Here is a 16,158-nt window from a genome sequence, read left to right on the forward strand (position 1 = left end):
AGAGGGATAAATCCAAGCTGAGGTGTGCAGATATAAGTGGGGTAGGAACAAGCAGAAACAGAGTTTTAAAAGCTTCTAATGTCCTTGCCTCTGCCATCATACCAGGCAGTGAATTCCAGCCTTACACCATTCTGAGTAAAAATACTTGCCCCTCACATCCCCTTTGAACCTATTCCCTCTCATCTTCAATGCATGCCCTCTGTTCTTAGACATTTCAACCCTGGGAAACAGATACTCCCTGTCTATTCTATTTATGCCTCTCATAATCTTGTAAACATCTATCAGATCTCCAATGAATATTAATGAAACTAAGACAAATCGTATGTCAAAAGTATGGAAAAGTATGTCAGCTGAGCAATAGGGAAGTGAATTTCGGACTTCAGATGGCTGTAATCTGTTAAGGCATTTCCTGGTGTAATCCTTCTTAACTTAAATTTCTATTTTGCAAACCTAACACAGATCTTACCAACACAGCTTTTGAATTAAGTTGTTACTTTAAAAAGATTTTAGCAGGAAATGTGATGTGTATGAGTGGGTCTTTGGGATGTTTGGGTGAAAATTCAATTTCACTGACCCTAAGGTACAAAAACTATGATTTTGATTTTCAGGAAATAATATTTTGCTGGTAACTTCATTTTGCAGCAGGAACACTAATGATATGTCATATAAAATGTTTCTCATTATATTTGGAATTTTGGACCTTTGTAATTTTATCAAACATCAACCACCACCAGAGCACACACCACAAAATGATAATTTACCATCTGGAATAACACTTATGCAATTTAATTTATCTACGATTCCAGTGAAATCTATGTTCTTCCCTTTGATGCTTAAATAATATAAATACACATCTATGTGATAATGTTGTCTGAAGAACGTGTCTGTCTGTTCTAGTTTGATGCTGCGTTGGATGTGTTATCTTCTGCAATCGTACTGTGGCGTTACAGCAATGCAGCAGCTGTGCATTCTGCCTATCGAGAGAACATGTGAGTCTAGCTTTGGTATTTTAAAATCAATCTACAATACAGCTTTTAATAGTTTACATTGAGTTCATGAAATGGAGTGGTACCTAAATCAGCTGTGCATGCCACTAAATTGCCAATGTCTTGATGGCTGTTAGTCAATAAGACATAGGAGCAGCATTAGGCCATTTGGCCCATTGGGTCTGTTCCACCATTCAATCATAGCTGAGCTTTTTTTCCCTCCTCAGCCCCACTCCCCAGCCTAATCCCTGTAATGTTTGATGCTGTGTTCAATCAACAACCTATTAAGGGATCCTTAAATCCACTCAGCACCCAGATTTCACTGCTGCCTGTGTTAATAAATTCCACAAATTCACCACCCTCTGGCTGAAGAAATTTCTCAGCATCTGTCTTTTAACTGGACACCCCTCTATCCTGAGGCTGTGCTCTCTTGTCCTAGACTCCCCCACCATGGAAACATCCTTTCCACATCCACTCTATCCAGGCCTTTCAACATATGAAAGATTTCAATGAAATTCCCCTCCTCCTCCTAAATTCCAGCAAGTACAGACCCAGAACCATCAAAATTTCCTTGTATGATAACCCTTTCATTACTGGAATCATCCTTGTGAACTTCCTCTGGACCCTCTCCAATGCCAGTGCATCTTTCCTTAGATGAGGAGCCCAAAACTGTTCACAGTACTCAAGGGGAGGCCTCACCAGTAGCTTTATAAAGCCTCAGCATCACATTCTTGCTCTTGTATTCTAGACCTCTTGAAATGAACGCTAACATTGCATTTGCCTTCCTCAGCACAGATTCTGCCTGCAAATTAACCTTCAGAGTGTTCTGCACAAGGACTCTCAACTTCCTTTGCATCTCAGATTTTTGGATTTTCTTCCCATTTAGAAAATAGTCCACACATTTGTTTCTATTACCAAAGTGCATGACTGTGTATTTTCCAACATTAGATTTCATTTGGCACTTTCTTGTCCATTCTGCTAAGCTGTCTAAGTCCTTCTGCATCCTGCCTATTTCCTCAACACTACCTGCCCCTCCACCAATCTTCATATCATCTGCAAACTTGGCAACAAAGCCATCTATTCCATCATCTAAATCATTTATCTATAGCATAAGTGCATAAATCTAAGTGGTTCCAACACCGACCCCAGAGGAAAACCACTAGTCACTGGCAGCCAATCAGAGAAGGCCCCTTTTATTCCCACTCACTGCCTCTTACCAATCAGCCAATGCTCTAACCATGTCAGTAACTTTTCTATAATACCATGGGCTCTTAACTTGGTAAGCAGCCTCATGTTTGGCACCTTGAAAAAGGCCTTCTGAAAGTCCAAATATACAATATCCTCTGCATCCCCTTTATCTATCCTACTTGTAATCTCCTCAAAGAATTTCAGCAGATTCTTCAGGCAGGATTTTCCCTGAAGGAAACCATGCTGACCTCATTATATCTTGTCCTATGTCACCAAGTATTCCACAACCTCTCACCCTTAACAATTGACTCCAACATCTTCCCAACCACTGAGATCAGGCTAACTGCCCTATAATTTCCTTTCTGCTGCCTTCCTCCTTTCTCAAAGAACAGAGTGACATTTGCAATTTTCCAGTCCTCTGGCACCATGCCAGAGTCCATTGATTTCTGTAAGATCATTACTAAGGCCTCTACAATTTCTATTGCTGCCTCTTTCAGAACCCTAGGGTGCAGTTCATCTGGTCCGGGTGACTTGTACACCCTTAGGTCTTCCAGCTTTTTGAGCACCTTCTCCTTCTAATAGTAACAACACTCACATCTCTTCCCTCACACTCTTCAACATCTGGCACCCTGCTAGTGTCTTTCACAGTGAAACCTGATGTAAAATACTCACTCAGAATTATTGACAGAATAAACACCATATCATTGTATTTGCTATTGCTCATAATTTATTGTTGAAGGACTTATTTTGAAGGTTTCACATCTCTTTAAAGGGTTAACATTTCTGTGATGCTAATAAGGAAAGTGTTGCATGATGAACCAAAGACTGTTTGTTCACTGAGCTGCTCCAGCAGAATTCAATGGTTTCTTCTTGGGCAGGGCCTTGGGATCAGGAATGATTTACTTCCTTTCCAGTGTTGTGAGTGCTAATGTGGCCAGTGAGACTGATGTCAGATCTACCACAAATTGGGTGATGGGGCAAGCAAGTATATGTGGAGACCAAAGACTTAATATTATAATATCACAGTATGGGATTATTTGGCCCATTAACTCCATGCCAGATCCCAGAAGAATCCCTCCCTTTTTATTCCTTCCCCCTCTTTTTATTTACCTGTGTTTTGCCTCGGTGCAGGAGTCATGGAGGGGAGAGGACAGGGTTTCTTCATTGTTTTGGAGTGGAGGAGGATGTGCAAAGTTGAAGGAATGTTGGCCAAGAGTCCTTTGGCAAGGGTTGGGAACAGAGCTTGTCATTAGTTGTGAGGTCATCAGGAAATTGTGAAGGATAGGATTAACATGGTTGAGTGATGAGGCATAAACATAAGTTGAACAAACAGCATTGAAGTTGGCTTAGCTGTGTTGGGTTAAATAGTTCTGTAAAAACAGACTTGCTTTGACAGTAACATCCAAAGCTTAATTTTCTGAGTAATGCTTCAGAGTAATATTGAAATGTGAAATGAAACACTCCTGTTGGAAAATAATTTTAATAGTGCAGAGGTGAGTTATGACCTGAAGTATATGATCAGATTTTTGAGCGGCTTGACCGAACCCTGGTGTTACCACAATTATGTCACTCTCTGCATGTAAGTAATATTCTTACAATAATAACTGATGCTGAAAAATATGCCTCACAATTAACTTTTTAGTACAATTCCAGGTAAAAGCAAATGACCTAAAACCTGCTGATAGCTCTGTTGTATCTCAACTTTCTGCAACTTCCTGCAACTTCCTAACACTGGATGTCCTCCCATTGGACCTTTGCCAGGTTAGATGTTGGTTATAGAAATCGTGTTTGACAGGTTTACAAGCTGGTTAAGGCTTGGGACATGATCCAGATAACTGTAAGCTTTGTTTTTGAAGCTTTTTTCTGGGTGGAATTTATTTGACTTTCGATGGCAGAGCTTTTGTGCTTTTCAAGGTCCTGCCATCGCATAGGTCTTCAACAGTAAGAGTCAGGAGGAAAGCAGAGACTAAGTTCTTCCTCCTATGCCACTTTACCTGAACATTCCAACCCTCCACTCCCTCTGAACCTTTCAAGATGATAAGAGGCATAGATTGTGAGGACAGTCAGACTTCTTCCCAGAGCTGAAATGGCTAATATGAAGGGGAATAATTTTAAGGAACTTGGAGGAAGCTATAAGAGGGGTATCAGAGGCAAATTTTTTACACAGAGTGGTGAGTGCAAGGAACACCCTAGCAGGGGTAGAGGCAGGTGCATCGGGGGACAGTTAAGAAATTCTTAGATAAGCACGGTGATAGAAGCATGTAGCACTACAGTATGTAAGAGGGAAGGGTTAGATTGATCTTAGAGTAGGTTATACGGGTCTGTACTGTGCTGTAGTGTTCTATGGCAAGAAGGCAGGTGTATAGGGTTAAGTGGGAACCAGGATCAGCCATGATGGAATGGTAGAGCAGATCTGAAAGGCCTAATTCTGCACCTATGTATTATGGTCTTGTATTCAATATTACCCTTGCTTCTCCTTTAACCTGGACCCCACTGAGAAGCATCAGCTCATTGTCTCCTGCACCATTATTGACCTAATCACCTCTGGAGATATCCCATCTACAGCCTCCAATTTCATAATTCCCCCACCCTGTACTGCCCATTTCTACCTCCTGTCCAAGATCCAAAAATCTGACTGTCCCAGCAAGCTCATTATTTCAGCCTGCTGATACCCCAATAAACTTGTGCCCATATATCCCGACATCATCTTGTCCCCCTTGGTTCAGTCCCTTCTTACCTATGTCTGTGACGCTTCACAAGCTTTCCTTCACATCAACAACTTTCAGTTCCCTGGCCCAGATCACCATGGACATGCAGTTTAGTACACCTGCATTGCCCAGCAGGAAGACCTCAAGGTTTTCTGCTTCTTTCTCAACAACAAAGCTAACCAATTGACCTCTACCACTTCCCTCCTCTGAATGGCAGAAGTAGTACTTATGATCAGCAATTTCTCTTTCGTTCTTACTACTTTTTCCAAACAAAGTTGTAGCCATGTGCACTCACACAGTCCCCACCTTGTCATTGGCTATGTGGCACAGTCTAAATTCCAAGCCTACACCAGAAATGCTTCCCAATTCTTTTTCTGCTACATTGATGACTGCATTGGCATTGCATTGTGCACCCGTTCCCATGCAACGTGTCTCCTCTGAGGCCTGAGCAGAGGAACAACACCTCCTATTCTGCCTTAGTACTCTGCAGTCTGAGAGTGTGAGTATTATCTCTCTATCTTTTAACTCACTTTTATTCCTGTCCCCCACCTTTTGTTTTCTCTTATTCTGGTGCCCTCTCACCCCTTTCCTTTCTACCCTCCTCCCTGTCCTCATGACCTGCCAAACACCTTTTGCTGGTTCCCCACCGTCTTCCCTTTATTCCATGGTCTACTGTCCTCACTTATTAGATTCCTCCTTCATTCCTGTGCCTCTTATGGAGTCATGGAACACCAGAGCACAAAATCAAGCCCTTTGGCTCCTCCAAATCTACTGTCAGTCTGGGTTATCCAATATCTGGCGGAGCAACATAGAGTCACAGAGCATGACAGTGCAAAGCCATCAACCCATCTATTCTGTACCAGCCAGCTCTTCTGCTTAGAGCCATCTATATACACCCAAACATTAGCTTAATTGTACTTAAATGTTACAATTCAACCTGCATGTACAACTGCAAATGCCAGCATGTTCCACACTCACACCACACTCTGAATGTAGAGGTTTCCCATCAGATTCCCCTTAAATCTTTCACTTACACTCTACACCTCTCTGATTTATAGTTGTAGTCTCACTTAACCTGAGGAAAAAGGCCTACTTGCATTTACCCTATAAATGCCCCTCATATTTTGTATACCCCTATCAGATCTCCACCCATTCCTGAATTATTTTTGTTTTGTAGCAGCAGTACAGAGCACTCTTTGAGTGATTATGCAGAAAGTTTGAAGTTAATAATTCATCTCCTTTACCTTAGGCCATGAACCTATCAATCACCCCTGATGAGTTATTAACTGATGAATTATTAGCTTCAAACTTTTTGCATAATCACTCAAAGAGTTGAACAGCATGTGTGTAACGAGAGCTGTATAACTGATCTCCTTCTACCTTAGGCCACGAACTTATCAAGATCCGTATGCTCCACGACCTCTGGACTAAGTGTGTAAATGTAGGAGGAGTCTATGTTGAGAAATAAATTTGCTAATTTTTCTAAAATTGACTCCTTTTAACTTAGGCCATGAACTTATCAATCACCCCTTGTAAGGGTTAGGAAGGAAATTGAGAAGCAGGACCACAAAGGTAATAATCTTGGATTACTGCCTGTGCCACATGACAGTGAATAGAGTGAGGTGGAGGATAAATGCATGGCTGAGGGATTAGAGAAGGGGGCACAGATTCAGATTTCTGGATCATTGGGACCTCTTTTGGGGCAGGCGTGACCTGTACATTAAAAAAAAAAGGACAGGTTGCAGTTGAATCCCAGAAGGACCATTATCCTGGTGGGGAGGTTTGCTAAGGCTATTGGGGACAGTTTGAACTAGGATTGCTGGGGGGTGGGAACCAAACTGAAGAGATGGAGCAAGAGACGTTGGCTCACAAATAGAGAAAGCTTGGAGACAATGCGAGAGGGAGGATAGGCAGGTGATAGAGAAGGGATGGTCTCAGACCGATGGGTTGAGATGTGTCTATTTTAATGCAAGGAGTATTATGAACAAAGTGGATGAACTTAGAGCATGAATCTGAACTTAGAGTTATGATGCTGTGGCCATTACAGAGTCTTGGATGACTCAGGGGCAGTAATGGTTACTTCGAGTGCCAGGTTTTAGATGTTTCAGAAAGGATAGGGAGGGAGGCAAAGGAGGTGGCGTGGCACTGTTGATCAGAGATTGTGTCATGGCTGCAGAAAAGGAGTAATATATGGAGGGGTTGTCTATGGAATCTCTGTGGGTGGAAGTTAGGAACAGGAAGGGATCAATAACTCTACTGGGTGTTTTTTTATCGACCACCCAATAGTAACAGGGATATCAAGGAGCAAATAGGGAGACAGATTCTGGAAAGGTGTAATAATAACAGGGTTGTCGTGATGGGAGATTTTAATTTCCCAACCATCGATATGCATGTCCCTAGACCGAGGGGATTAGATGGGGTGGAGTTTGTTAGGTGTGTTCAGGAAGGTTTCCTGACACAATATGTAGATAAGCCTACAAGAGGAGAGGCTGTACTTGATCTGGTATTGGGAAATGAACCTGGTCAGGTGTCAGATCACTCAGTGGGAGAGCTTTTTGGAGATAGTGATCACCATTCTATCTCCTTTACCATAGCATTGGAGAGGGATAGGAAAAAACAAGTTAGGAAAGCGTTTATTTGGAGTAAAGGGAAATATGGGGCTATCAGGCAGGAACTTGGAGGCATAAATTGGGAACAAATGTTCTCAGGGAAATGTACGGAAATGTAGTAGTTGTTCAGGAGATATTTGCATGGAATTCTGCATAGGTATGTTCCAATGAGACTGGGTGGTAGGGTACAGGAACCGTGGTGTACAAAGGCTGCTAAAAATCTAGTCAAGAAGAAAAGAAGAGCTTATGAAATGTTCAAAAAACTAGGTAATGATACTGATCTAGAAGATTATAAGGCTATCAGGAAGGAGCTTAAGAAAGAAATTAGGAGAGGCAGAAGGAGCCATGAGAAGGCCTTGGTGGACAGGATTAAAGAAAACCCCAAGGCATTCAACAAGCATGTGAAGAGCAAAAGGATAAGATGTGAGGGAATAGGACCAATCAAGTGTGGCAGTGGAGATGTATGTATGGAATCGTAAGAGATAGTAAGTGGTACTTAATGAGTAGTTTCCTTCAGTATTCACTACGGAAAAGGATCTTGGTGATTGTAGGGATGACTTACAGCAGACTGGAAAGCTTGAGTATGTAGATATTAAGAAAGTGGAGGTGCTGGAGCTTTTGGAAAGCATCAAGTTGGATAAGTCACCGGGACTGGATGAGATGTAACCCAGGCTACTTGTGGGAGGCGAGGGAGGAGATTGCTGAGCCTCCGGCGATGATCTTTGCATCATCAATCAGGACAGGAGAGGTTCCGGAGGACTGGAGGGTTGCTGATGTTGTTCCATTATTCAAGACAGGGCTTAGAGGTAGCACAGGAAATTATAGACTAGTGAGTCTTACTTCAGTGGTTGGTAAGTTGATGGAGAAGATCCTGAGAGGCAGGATTTATGAACATTTGGAGAGGCATAACATGATTAGGGATAGTCAGCATGGCTTTGTCAGGGGCAGGTCGTGCCTTACGAGCCTGAATGAATTTTTTGTGGATGTGACTAAACACATTGATGAAGGTAGACCAGTAGATGTAGTGTATATGGATTTCAGCAAGGATCCAAAGGGACATTGCTTTGTGCATCCAGAATTGGCTTGGCCACAGAAGGCAAAGAGTGGTTGTGGATGGGTCATATTCTGCATGGAGGTTGGTGACCAGTGGAGTGCCTCAGGGATCTGTTCTGGGACTCCTACTCTTTGTGTAAATGACCTGGATGAGAGGCATGGGCTAGTAAATTTGCTGATGACTCGAAGGTTGGGGGTGTTGTGGATCGTGTGGAGGGCTGTTAGAAGTTCCAGTGGGACATTGATAGGATGCAACACTGGGCTGAGAATTGGCAGATGGAGTTCAACCCAGATAAGTGTGATTTGGTTCATTTTGGTAGGTCAAATATGATGACAGAATTTAGTATTAATGGTAAGACTCTTGGCAGTGTGGAGGATCAGAGGGATCTTGGGGTCCAAGTCCATAGGACACTCAAAGCTACTGTGCAGGTTGATTCTATGCTTAAGAAAGCATATGGTGCATTGGCCTTCATCAATCATGGGATTGAGTTTAGGAGCTGAGAGGTAATGTTGCAGATATATCGGACCCTGGTCAGACCCCACTTGGAGTACTGTGCTCAGTTCTGGTCACCTCACTACAGGAAGGATATGGAAACCATAGAAAGGGTGCAGAGGAGACTTACAAAGATGTTGCCTGGATTAGGGAGCATGCCTTATGAGAACAGGTTGAGTGCTCGGTCTTTTTTCCTTGGAGCAATGGCAGATGAGAGGTGACCTGGTAGAGGTGTATAAGATGATGAGAGGCATTGATCATGTGGAGAGTTAGAGGCTTTTTCCCCAGGGCTGAAATGGCTAGCACAAGAGGAAACAGTTTTAAGGTTCTTGGAAGTAGGTACAGAGGAAATGTTAGGGGTAAGTCTTTTACTCAGAGTGTGATGAGTGCGTGGAACGGGCTGCCGGCGATGGTGATGGAGATGGATACGATAGGGTCTTTTTAGAGACTCCAGGATAGGTACATGGGGCTCAGAAAAAAAAGAGTGCTATGGGTAACCCTAGGTAATTTCTCAGAGTAAGACATGTTTGGCACAGCTTTGTGGGCCAAAGGGTTTGTATTGTGCTGTAGGTTTTCTATGTTTCTGTTTCAATGAGGTAGTGTTTGTGGCTGGCTCATTATCCATCCAGAAATCTGTTGGTGGAAGGGAAGAAACAGTGAGTGTGTGTTTTCAGACTCCTGTGTCTCCTCTTTGAGGGTTGCAATGAAAAAGAGGCCATGTCCAGGTGATGGAGGTCCTTAATGCAGATGCTGATTTTTTGAGGCATTACCTTTTGAAAATGTCTCTGATACAGAGAGGCTAATGCCCATTATGAAGGTGGCAGTGTTTAAAACCCTCTGCAACTGTCTCCAATCCTGTGCAGAGTCCCCTCCATACCAGACAGTGATTTAACCATCTCTTTGTAGTTTGATAACCAGTATCACACATTTCACCTCAAGCTTCTCACATCATTCTTCTTCTTCCTCCTCCCCTTCTCGACACCTGGACTTGCTGATCACCTGTCAGCTTGTACTCCTTCCCATTACCCCACCTATATATTCTGCCCCTTTCCTTTGCCGTCTGTGTGGTGTCTCAGCCTGAAACATGAGCTGTTTGTTCCCTCCATTGATGCTGTCTAACCTGCCGAGTTGCATCAGCATTTTGAGTGTGTTGCTGCAAGCAGGAAGCTCTTATTGGCATATTCACTTAGTGGCCACTTTTTTAGGTACACCTGTGCACCTGTTCATTAATGCAAATATCTCAAACAACCAATCATGTGGCAGCAACTCAATTATGAAAACGTGAGACCTGGTCAAGATGTTCAGTTGCTTTTCAAACTAAACATCACAATGGGACAGACATGTGATCCAGATGACTTTTATCATGGAATGATTATTAGTGCCAGAGGGGGTGATTTGAGTCTTTCAGAAACTTCTGATCTTCTGGGATTTTCATGCACAGCAGTCTCTAGAGTTTACAGAGAATGGTGTGAAAAACAAAAAAAACACCAGTGAGGTGTAGCTCTGTGGGTGAAAATGCCTTGTTAATAAGAGAGATCACAGAGAATGAGCAGGCTGGTTCAAACTGACACCTCCTTTGTTTGACAAATATTTACTTTGGCTCAGTTTTTGATATGGGAGTCATAGTACAAAGAGTAACCACAAAGCATAATGTACAAGCTGATAACAGTTCAACAAATTTAATTACAATTTAACACATTGTAGGATAGGCTTTGTAATAAAAAATTCTTTCTAAGCTTTGTTTTGAAACATGCATTCTAATTTTATGGATTTGAAGTTTCAGAATGGCAGAAAATGAGAGCCAGAACAAATAATATACCAAAGGCAGTACACTGTTATGAGCTTTTTGTAATTGCCAGTCAAAATCTAAAATAAAAAGTGCATATTTATACCTCAATGATATGATTTGAACCAGTCTGTTATATTTAGCTGTTACATTGCATTGGTAGAAAAACAAATGTAAATATTTTTATTTGTTGTATTTATGAATACTTTTGATTATTAATTATAGAATTTATTTTTGTCTATCAGTATGTGATGTGTAATCGGAGTTTATTCATTTGAAAAATCTGACATCCTGCCATGACTATTTTCAGTTTGACTTTGCTTTTCTTGACAAGGACATAAATTTATACATTAAATTAAATGTATGAATGCCACTGTTCAGTATTGCTTGGATATCCAAATTATTTCTTATTCCTGTTTTTCACTGAGATTGTTCCTATGAACTAAAATATTTACAGCCTCTGTGCTTGATGATGGTGACTGAAGCATTGAGGCTCTGGTACATTTTATTGTGATGCAGCAATAAATATTGATGGAAATTTCTCTTTTTTCTGCTCAGTGGCATTGCTCTTATGTCTTGGAGCTGTTCTACTTCAGAAAGTCTCTTGTAGGATAGAATACCCCACCCAAATTGCTTAACTGGTCTTATTTACAAGAAGTAAATTTTTTTTTGCATCGCATAACAGAATTGTCATTCTACCCAGAACCAGGAAGTAAAAGAATATCCCATGAACTTGTTTACTGGTAGGAAAGCTGTGCTCAGAGTGAGCATGGCTTGGAGAAACAGCTACAGCATTACTGCCCTGAATTACATTCCCACATTATTTGTGCTGTGCTTTGTAAGATTCAATACAGCCCTTTGCGTTCTAGGGGATTTTATTATAAACAAGATAATTGAAGGACCCTAGAGATCAAGGAGCCAGGAGTCATGGTACTTACAAACTGATTTCACTAGAAAACACTAGAAACACATTTAAGCAGGAGCTGGATTTCAAAGTAAAATTTACTATCAGAGTACATACACGTCACCACATACAACCCTGAGATTCTTTTTCTGTAGGTATACTTAGCAAATCTATGGATTGTAAACAGGATCAATGGACAACAAAATGTGCAAATGTAAATATAAATAAATAGCAGTTAAAAAAGGAGTATGAAATGGCAAGAGTCCTTAAATGAGTGTGGTTATCTGTTTTTTTTCAAGAGCCTGATGGTTGAGAGATATTAACTGTTCTTGAACCTGGTGGTGTGAATCTGAGGCACTTGTACCATCTACCTGATGGCAGCAGTGAGAAAAGAGCATGGCCTGGGTGGTGAGGATCTTTGATGATGGATGCTACTTTTCTACAACAGCATTTCATGTAGATGTGCTCAATGGTTGGAAGGGCTTTACCTGTGATATACTGGGGTGAATCCACTACCTTTTGTAGGGGTTTTTGCTCAAAGGCATTGGAATTCCCATACCAGCCTGAAATCTACAATCAGTTCTTTGATCTTATTGACATTGAGTGAGAGGTTGTTGTTATTACACCCCTCGGTCAACTTTTCAATCTCCTTTCTGTGTGCTGATTCGTCACCACCTTTTATATGGCCCAGAACAGTAGTGTCATTAGCAAACTTGAATATAGCGTTGGTGCTGTATTTAGCCCCACAGTCATAGCGAGTAGAGCAGGGGGCTAAGCACACATTCCTGTGTTGCTCCCGTGCTGATGGAGATTGTGGAGGAGAAGTTTTTGTTAATCTGAACTGACTGGGGTCTACAAATGAGGAAATAAAAAATCCAATTGCACAAAGTGGGTATTGAGGCCCAGGTCTTGCAGTTTATTGATCAGTTTTGAGGGGAAGATGGTATTAAATGCTGAGCTGTAATTGATAAAGAGCATCCTGATGTATACATTTTTGCTGTCCAGATGTTCCAAGGTTTTATGAAGAGCCAACAAGATGGCATCTGCTGCAGACCTGTTGCTTCAGTAGGCAAATTGGACCAGATCCAAGTTGCCACTCAGTCAGGAGCTGATATGCTTCAACACCAGCCTCTCAAAACACTTCATCACTGTAGATGTAAGTGCCACTGGGCGACAGTCATTGAGATATGTTACCAAGGTCTTCTTGGGCACTGATATGATTGAAGTCTGCTTGAAGCAAGTGGGTACCCCTCATTGCCAGAGCGAGATGTTGAAGGTATCCAGTTGGTCAGCACAGGATTTTATGATAGCTGTGATGAGCTGTGTAATAAGCCATTCGACACGAATTGATATCTACATGTGAAGTTTTGTTAATGGAAGTAACACAAGTAAGGTTCAAAGAGAGAGAGTGAACCAGCTTACCAAAAATATTTGAGAAAATGATTGCATTTCTCAGCTCCTTGGATCAGAGGCAAAGGCACAGACTTCCAAAAGTGATTTATTTCAAATCGTGTCAGGACTTGCTGGAGTAAATTGGTGGCAACACTAAATCTCGGGATCACTACCCATGCCACAGGTGGGTGAAGCCAGAACTAGGAAGATTATACAGTTCAACACATGTTGAAGGAGCTGGTGTTGGAGGGAGAACTTCAGATTTTTGGATTATTGAGCTTTCATCCAGGGAAGGTGGCACCCACCCTGCTGAAGGGTCTCGGTCTGAAATGTCGACTGTACTCTTTTCCATCGATGCTGCTTGGTCTGCTGAGTTCCTCCAGTATTTTGTGTGTGTTGCCTCTACAGCAGAGATGGTTTGCACCTGAATTGCTGGGAGACTAATACCCTAGAGGGAAGGTTTGCTAATACTGCATGGTGGGGTTTAAACTGAAGTTGTAGGGGGATGGGAACCAATGTGCCAGACAGTTGTTGGAGAGGTTGTGAAGACAGATGTTAGTAAGACCTCAGGCAAAGTCAGGAAGCAAAAGGTTGAGGATGGTGTGATTAATGTTCTGAGTTGATGATTTCAGAGCTAGGGTGCTAAATCAGAGGGTCATTAGGATCCTCTGTGTCCTTTGTTTCACAGAATCCTGGTTAATCCCTTCCATACTAGATGCAGTGATTCAGATCGACGGGTTTACTGTACACTGTCAGGATAGATCTATAGTCTCTTAAAAGCAGAGGTGGAGGAGTTTGCCTCATGATCAACTCTTCTTGGTGCACAAATATATCAGTGTTGTCCTAATTCTGCTCACAAGACCTGGAATATCTAGCAGTTCAGTTCTGAACTTTTTACCTACCACAGGACTTCTCCAGGGTCATTTTGGTAGCAGTTTATATAGAAACATAGAAAACCTACAGCACAATACAGGCCCTCCCACCCACAAAGTTGTGCCAAACATGTCCCAACCTTAGAAATTACTAGGCTTACCTATAGCCCTCTATTTTCCTAATCTCTATGTACCTATCCAAAAGTCTCTTAAAAGATCCTATCATATCCGCCTCCACCACTGTTGCCGGCAGCCCATTCCACGCACTCATCACTCTCCGAGTAAAAAAACTTGTCTGAGTAAAAAAAACTTGCCCCTGACATCTCCTCTGTACTTACTCCCCAGCAACTTAAACCTGTGTCCTCTTGTGGCAACCGTCTCAGCCTGGGAAAAAGCCTCTGACTATCCACATGATCAATGCCTCTTATCTTAAACACCACTATCAGATCACCTCTCATCCTCCGTCGCTCCAAGGAGAAAAGGCCGAGTTCACGCAATCTATTCTCATAAGGCATGCTCCCCAATCCAGGCAACATCCTTGTAAATCTCCTCTGCACCCTTTCTATGGCTTCCACATCCTTCCTGTAGTGAGGCAACCAGAACTGAACACAGTACTCCAACTGCTCTTCCTTCATCAATGTGTTTAGTCATATCCTCAAAAAATTCAATCAGGCTCATAAGGCAGGGCCTGCTTTTGACAAAGCCATGCTGACTATACCTAATCATATTGTACCTCTCCAAATGTTCATAAATTCTGCCTTTCAGGATCTTCTCCATGAACTTACCAACCACTGAGGTAAGACTCACTGGTCTATAATTTCCTGGGCTATCTCTACTCCCTTTCTTAAATAAAGGAACATCTGCAATCCTCCAATCCTCCAGAACCTCTCCTGTCCCTTTGATGATGCAAAGATCACTGCCAGAGGCTCAGCAATCTCCTCCTTCAACTCCAGCAGTAGCCTGGGGTACCATCTCATCTGGTCCCGGCAACTTATCCAACTTGATCCTTTCCAAAAAGTCCAGCACATCCTCTTTCTTTATATCTACATGCTCAAGCTTTTCAGTCTGCTGCAAGTCTGCACTACAATCACCAAGATCCTTTTCTGTAGTGAATACTGAAGTAAAGTATTCATTAAGTGCCTCTGCTATCGCCTCCAGTTCCATACACACTTTCCCACTGTCACACTTGATAGGACCTATTCTTTCATGGCTTATCCTCTTGCTCTTCACATACTTGTAGATTTACATTCCACCTCAGTTCAATGTCAATCAGGCTTTAGATGATCTGAGCAATGCGATCAACATGCACGAAACAGCACACCCTAACGCATTCACCATCATTTTGGGAGATTTTAACCAGGCCAGTCTGAAAAAAATCACTGAACAATTACAATTGGACGTGGAATTAAAATGTGTGGCCACTGGGAGATCCTGCTTTCACTGGTGGACAGAGCATAACATTTTAATTCCACGTCCCATTCCCATTCTGATATGTCTATCCATGGCCTCCTCTACTGTCAAGATGAAGCCACACTCAGGTTGGAGGAACACCACCTTATATTCTGTCTGGGTAGCCTCCAACCTGATGGCATGAACATTGATTTGTTTAACTTCTGTTAATAGCCCTCCTCCCCTTCTTACCCCATCCCTTATTTATTTATTTGCTATCCCCCCCACTTTTTTCTCTCTCTGCCCCTCTCACAATCACTCCTTGCCTGCTCTCATAGAAACATAGAAAATAGGTGCAGGAGTAGGCCATTCGGCCCTTCGAGCCTGCACCGCCATTCAGTATGATCATGGCTGATCATCCAACTCAGTACCCTGTACCTGCTTTCTCTCCATATCCCCTGAACCCTTTAGCCACAAGGGCCATATCTTCATCTCCCTCTGGTGCTCCCCTCCCCCTTTCTTTCTACCTAGGCCTCCTATCCCATGATCCTTTCCCTTCTCCAGCTCTGTATCCCTTTTGCCAATCACCTTTCCAGCTCTTAGCTTCATCCCACCCACTTCTGTCTTCTATCATTTTGGATCTCCCCTCCCCCTCCCACTTTCAAATTTCTTACTACCTCTTCTTTCAGTTAGTCCTGACAAAGGGTCTTGGCCCGAAACGTCGATAGTGCTTCTTTCTATAGATGCTGCCTGGCCTGCAGCATTCCACAGCATTTTG

General features: G+C 42.4%; 2 protein-coding genes across 2 annotated transcripts in view; one reads left to right on the top strand and one right to left on the bottom strand.

Annotated features, from left to right (window-relative positions):
* tmem163a (transmembrane protein 163a) overlaps positions 1-16,158 on the top strand; it is a 261,821-nt gene that overhangs the window by 150,130 nt on the left and 95,533 nt on the right. Inside the window, exon 5 of the mRNA XM_059966281.1 lies at positions 898-989. Within this exon, the coding sequence (XP_059822264.1) occupies positions 898-989 (92 nt within the window). The remainder of the gene's footprint in view (positions 1-897; positions 990-16,158) is intronic.
* LOC132392440 (uncharacterized) overlaps positions 1-16,158 on the bottom strand; it is a 490,427-nt gene that overhangs the window by 109,199 nt on the left and 365,070 nt on the right. The window lies entirely within an intron of this gene.

Source organism: Hypanus sabinus, chromosome 4 (genome assembly GCF_030144855.1).
Source record: "Hypanus sabinus isolate sHypSab1 chromosome 4, sHypSab1.hap1, whole genome shotgun sequence".
In the NCBI taxonomy this organism is placed as follows: Eukaryota; Metazoa; Chordata; class Chondrichthyes; order Myliobatiformes; family Dasyatidae; genus Hypanus; species Hypanus sabinus.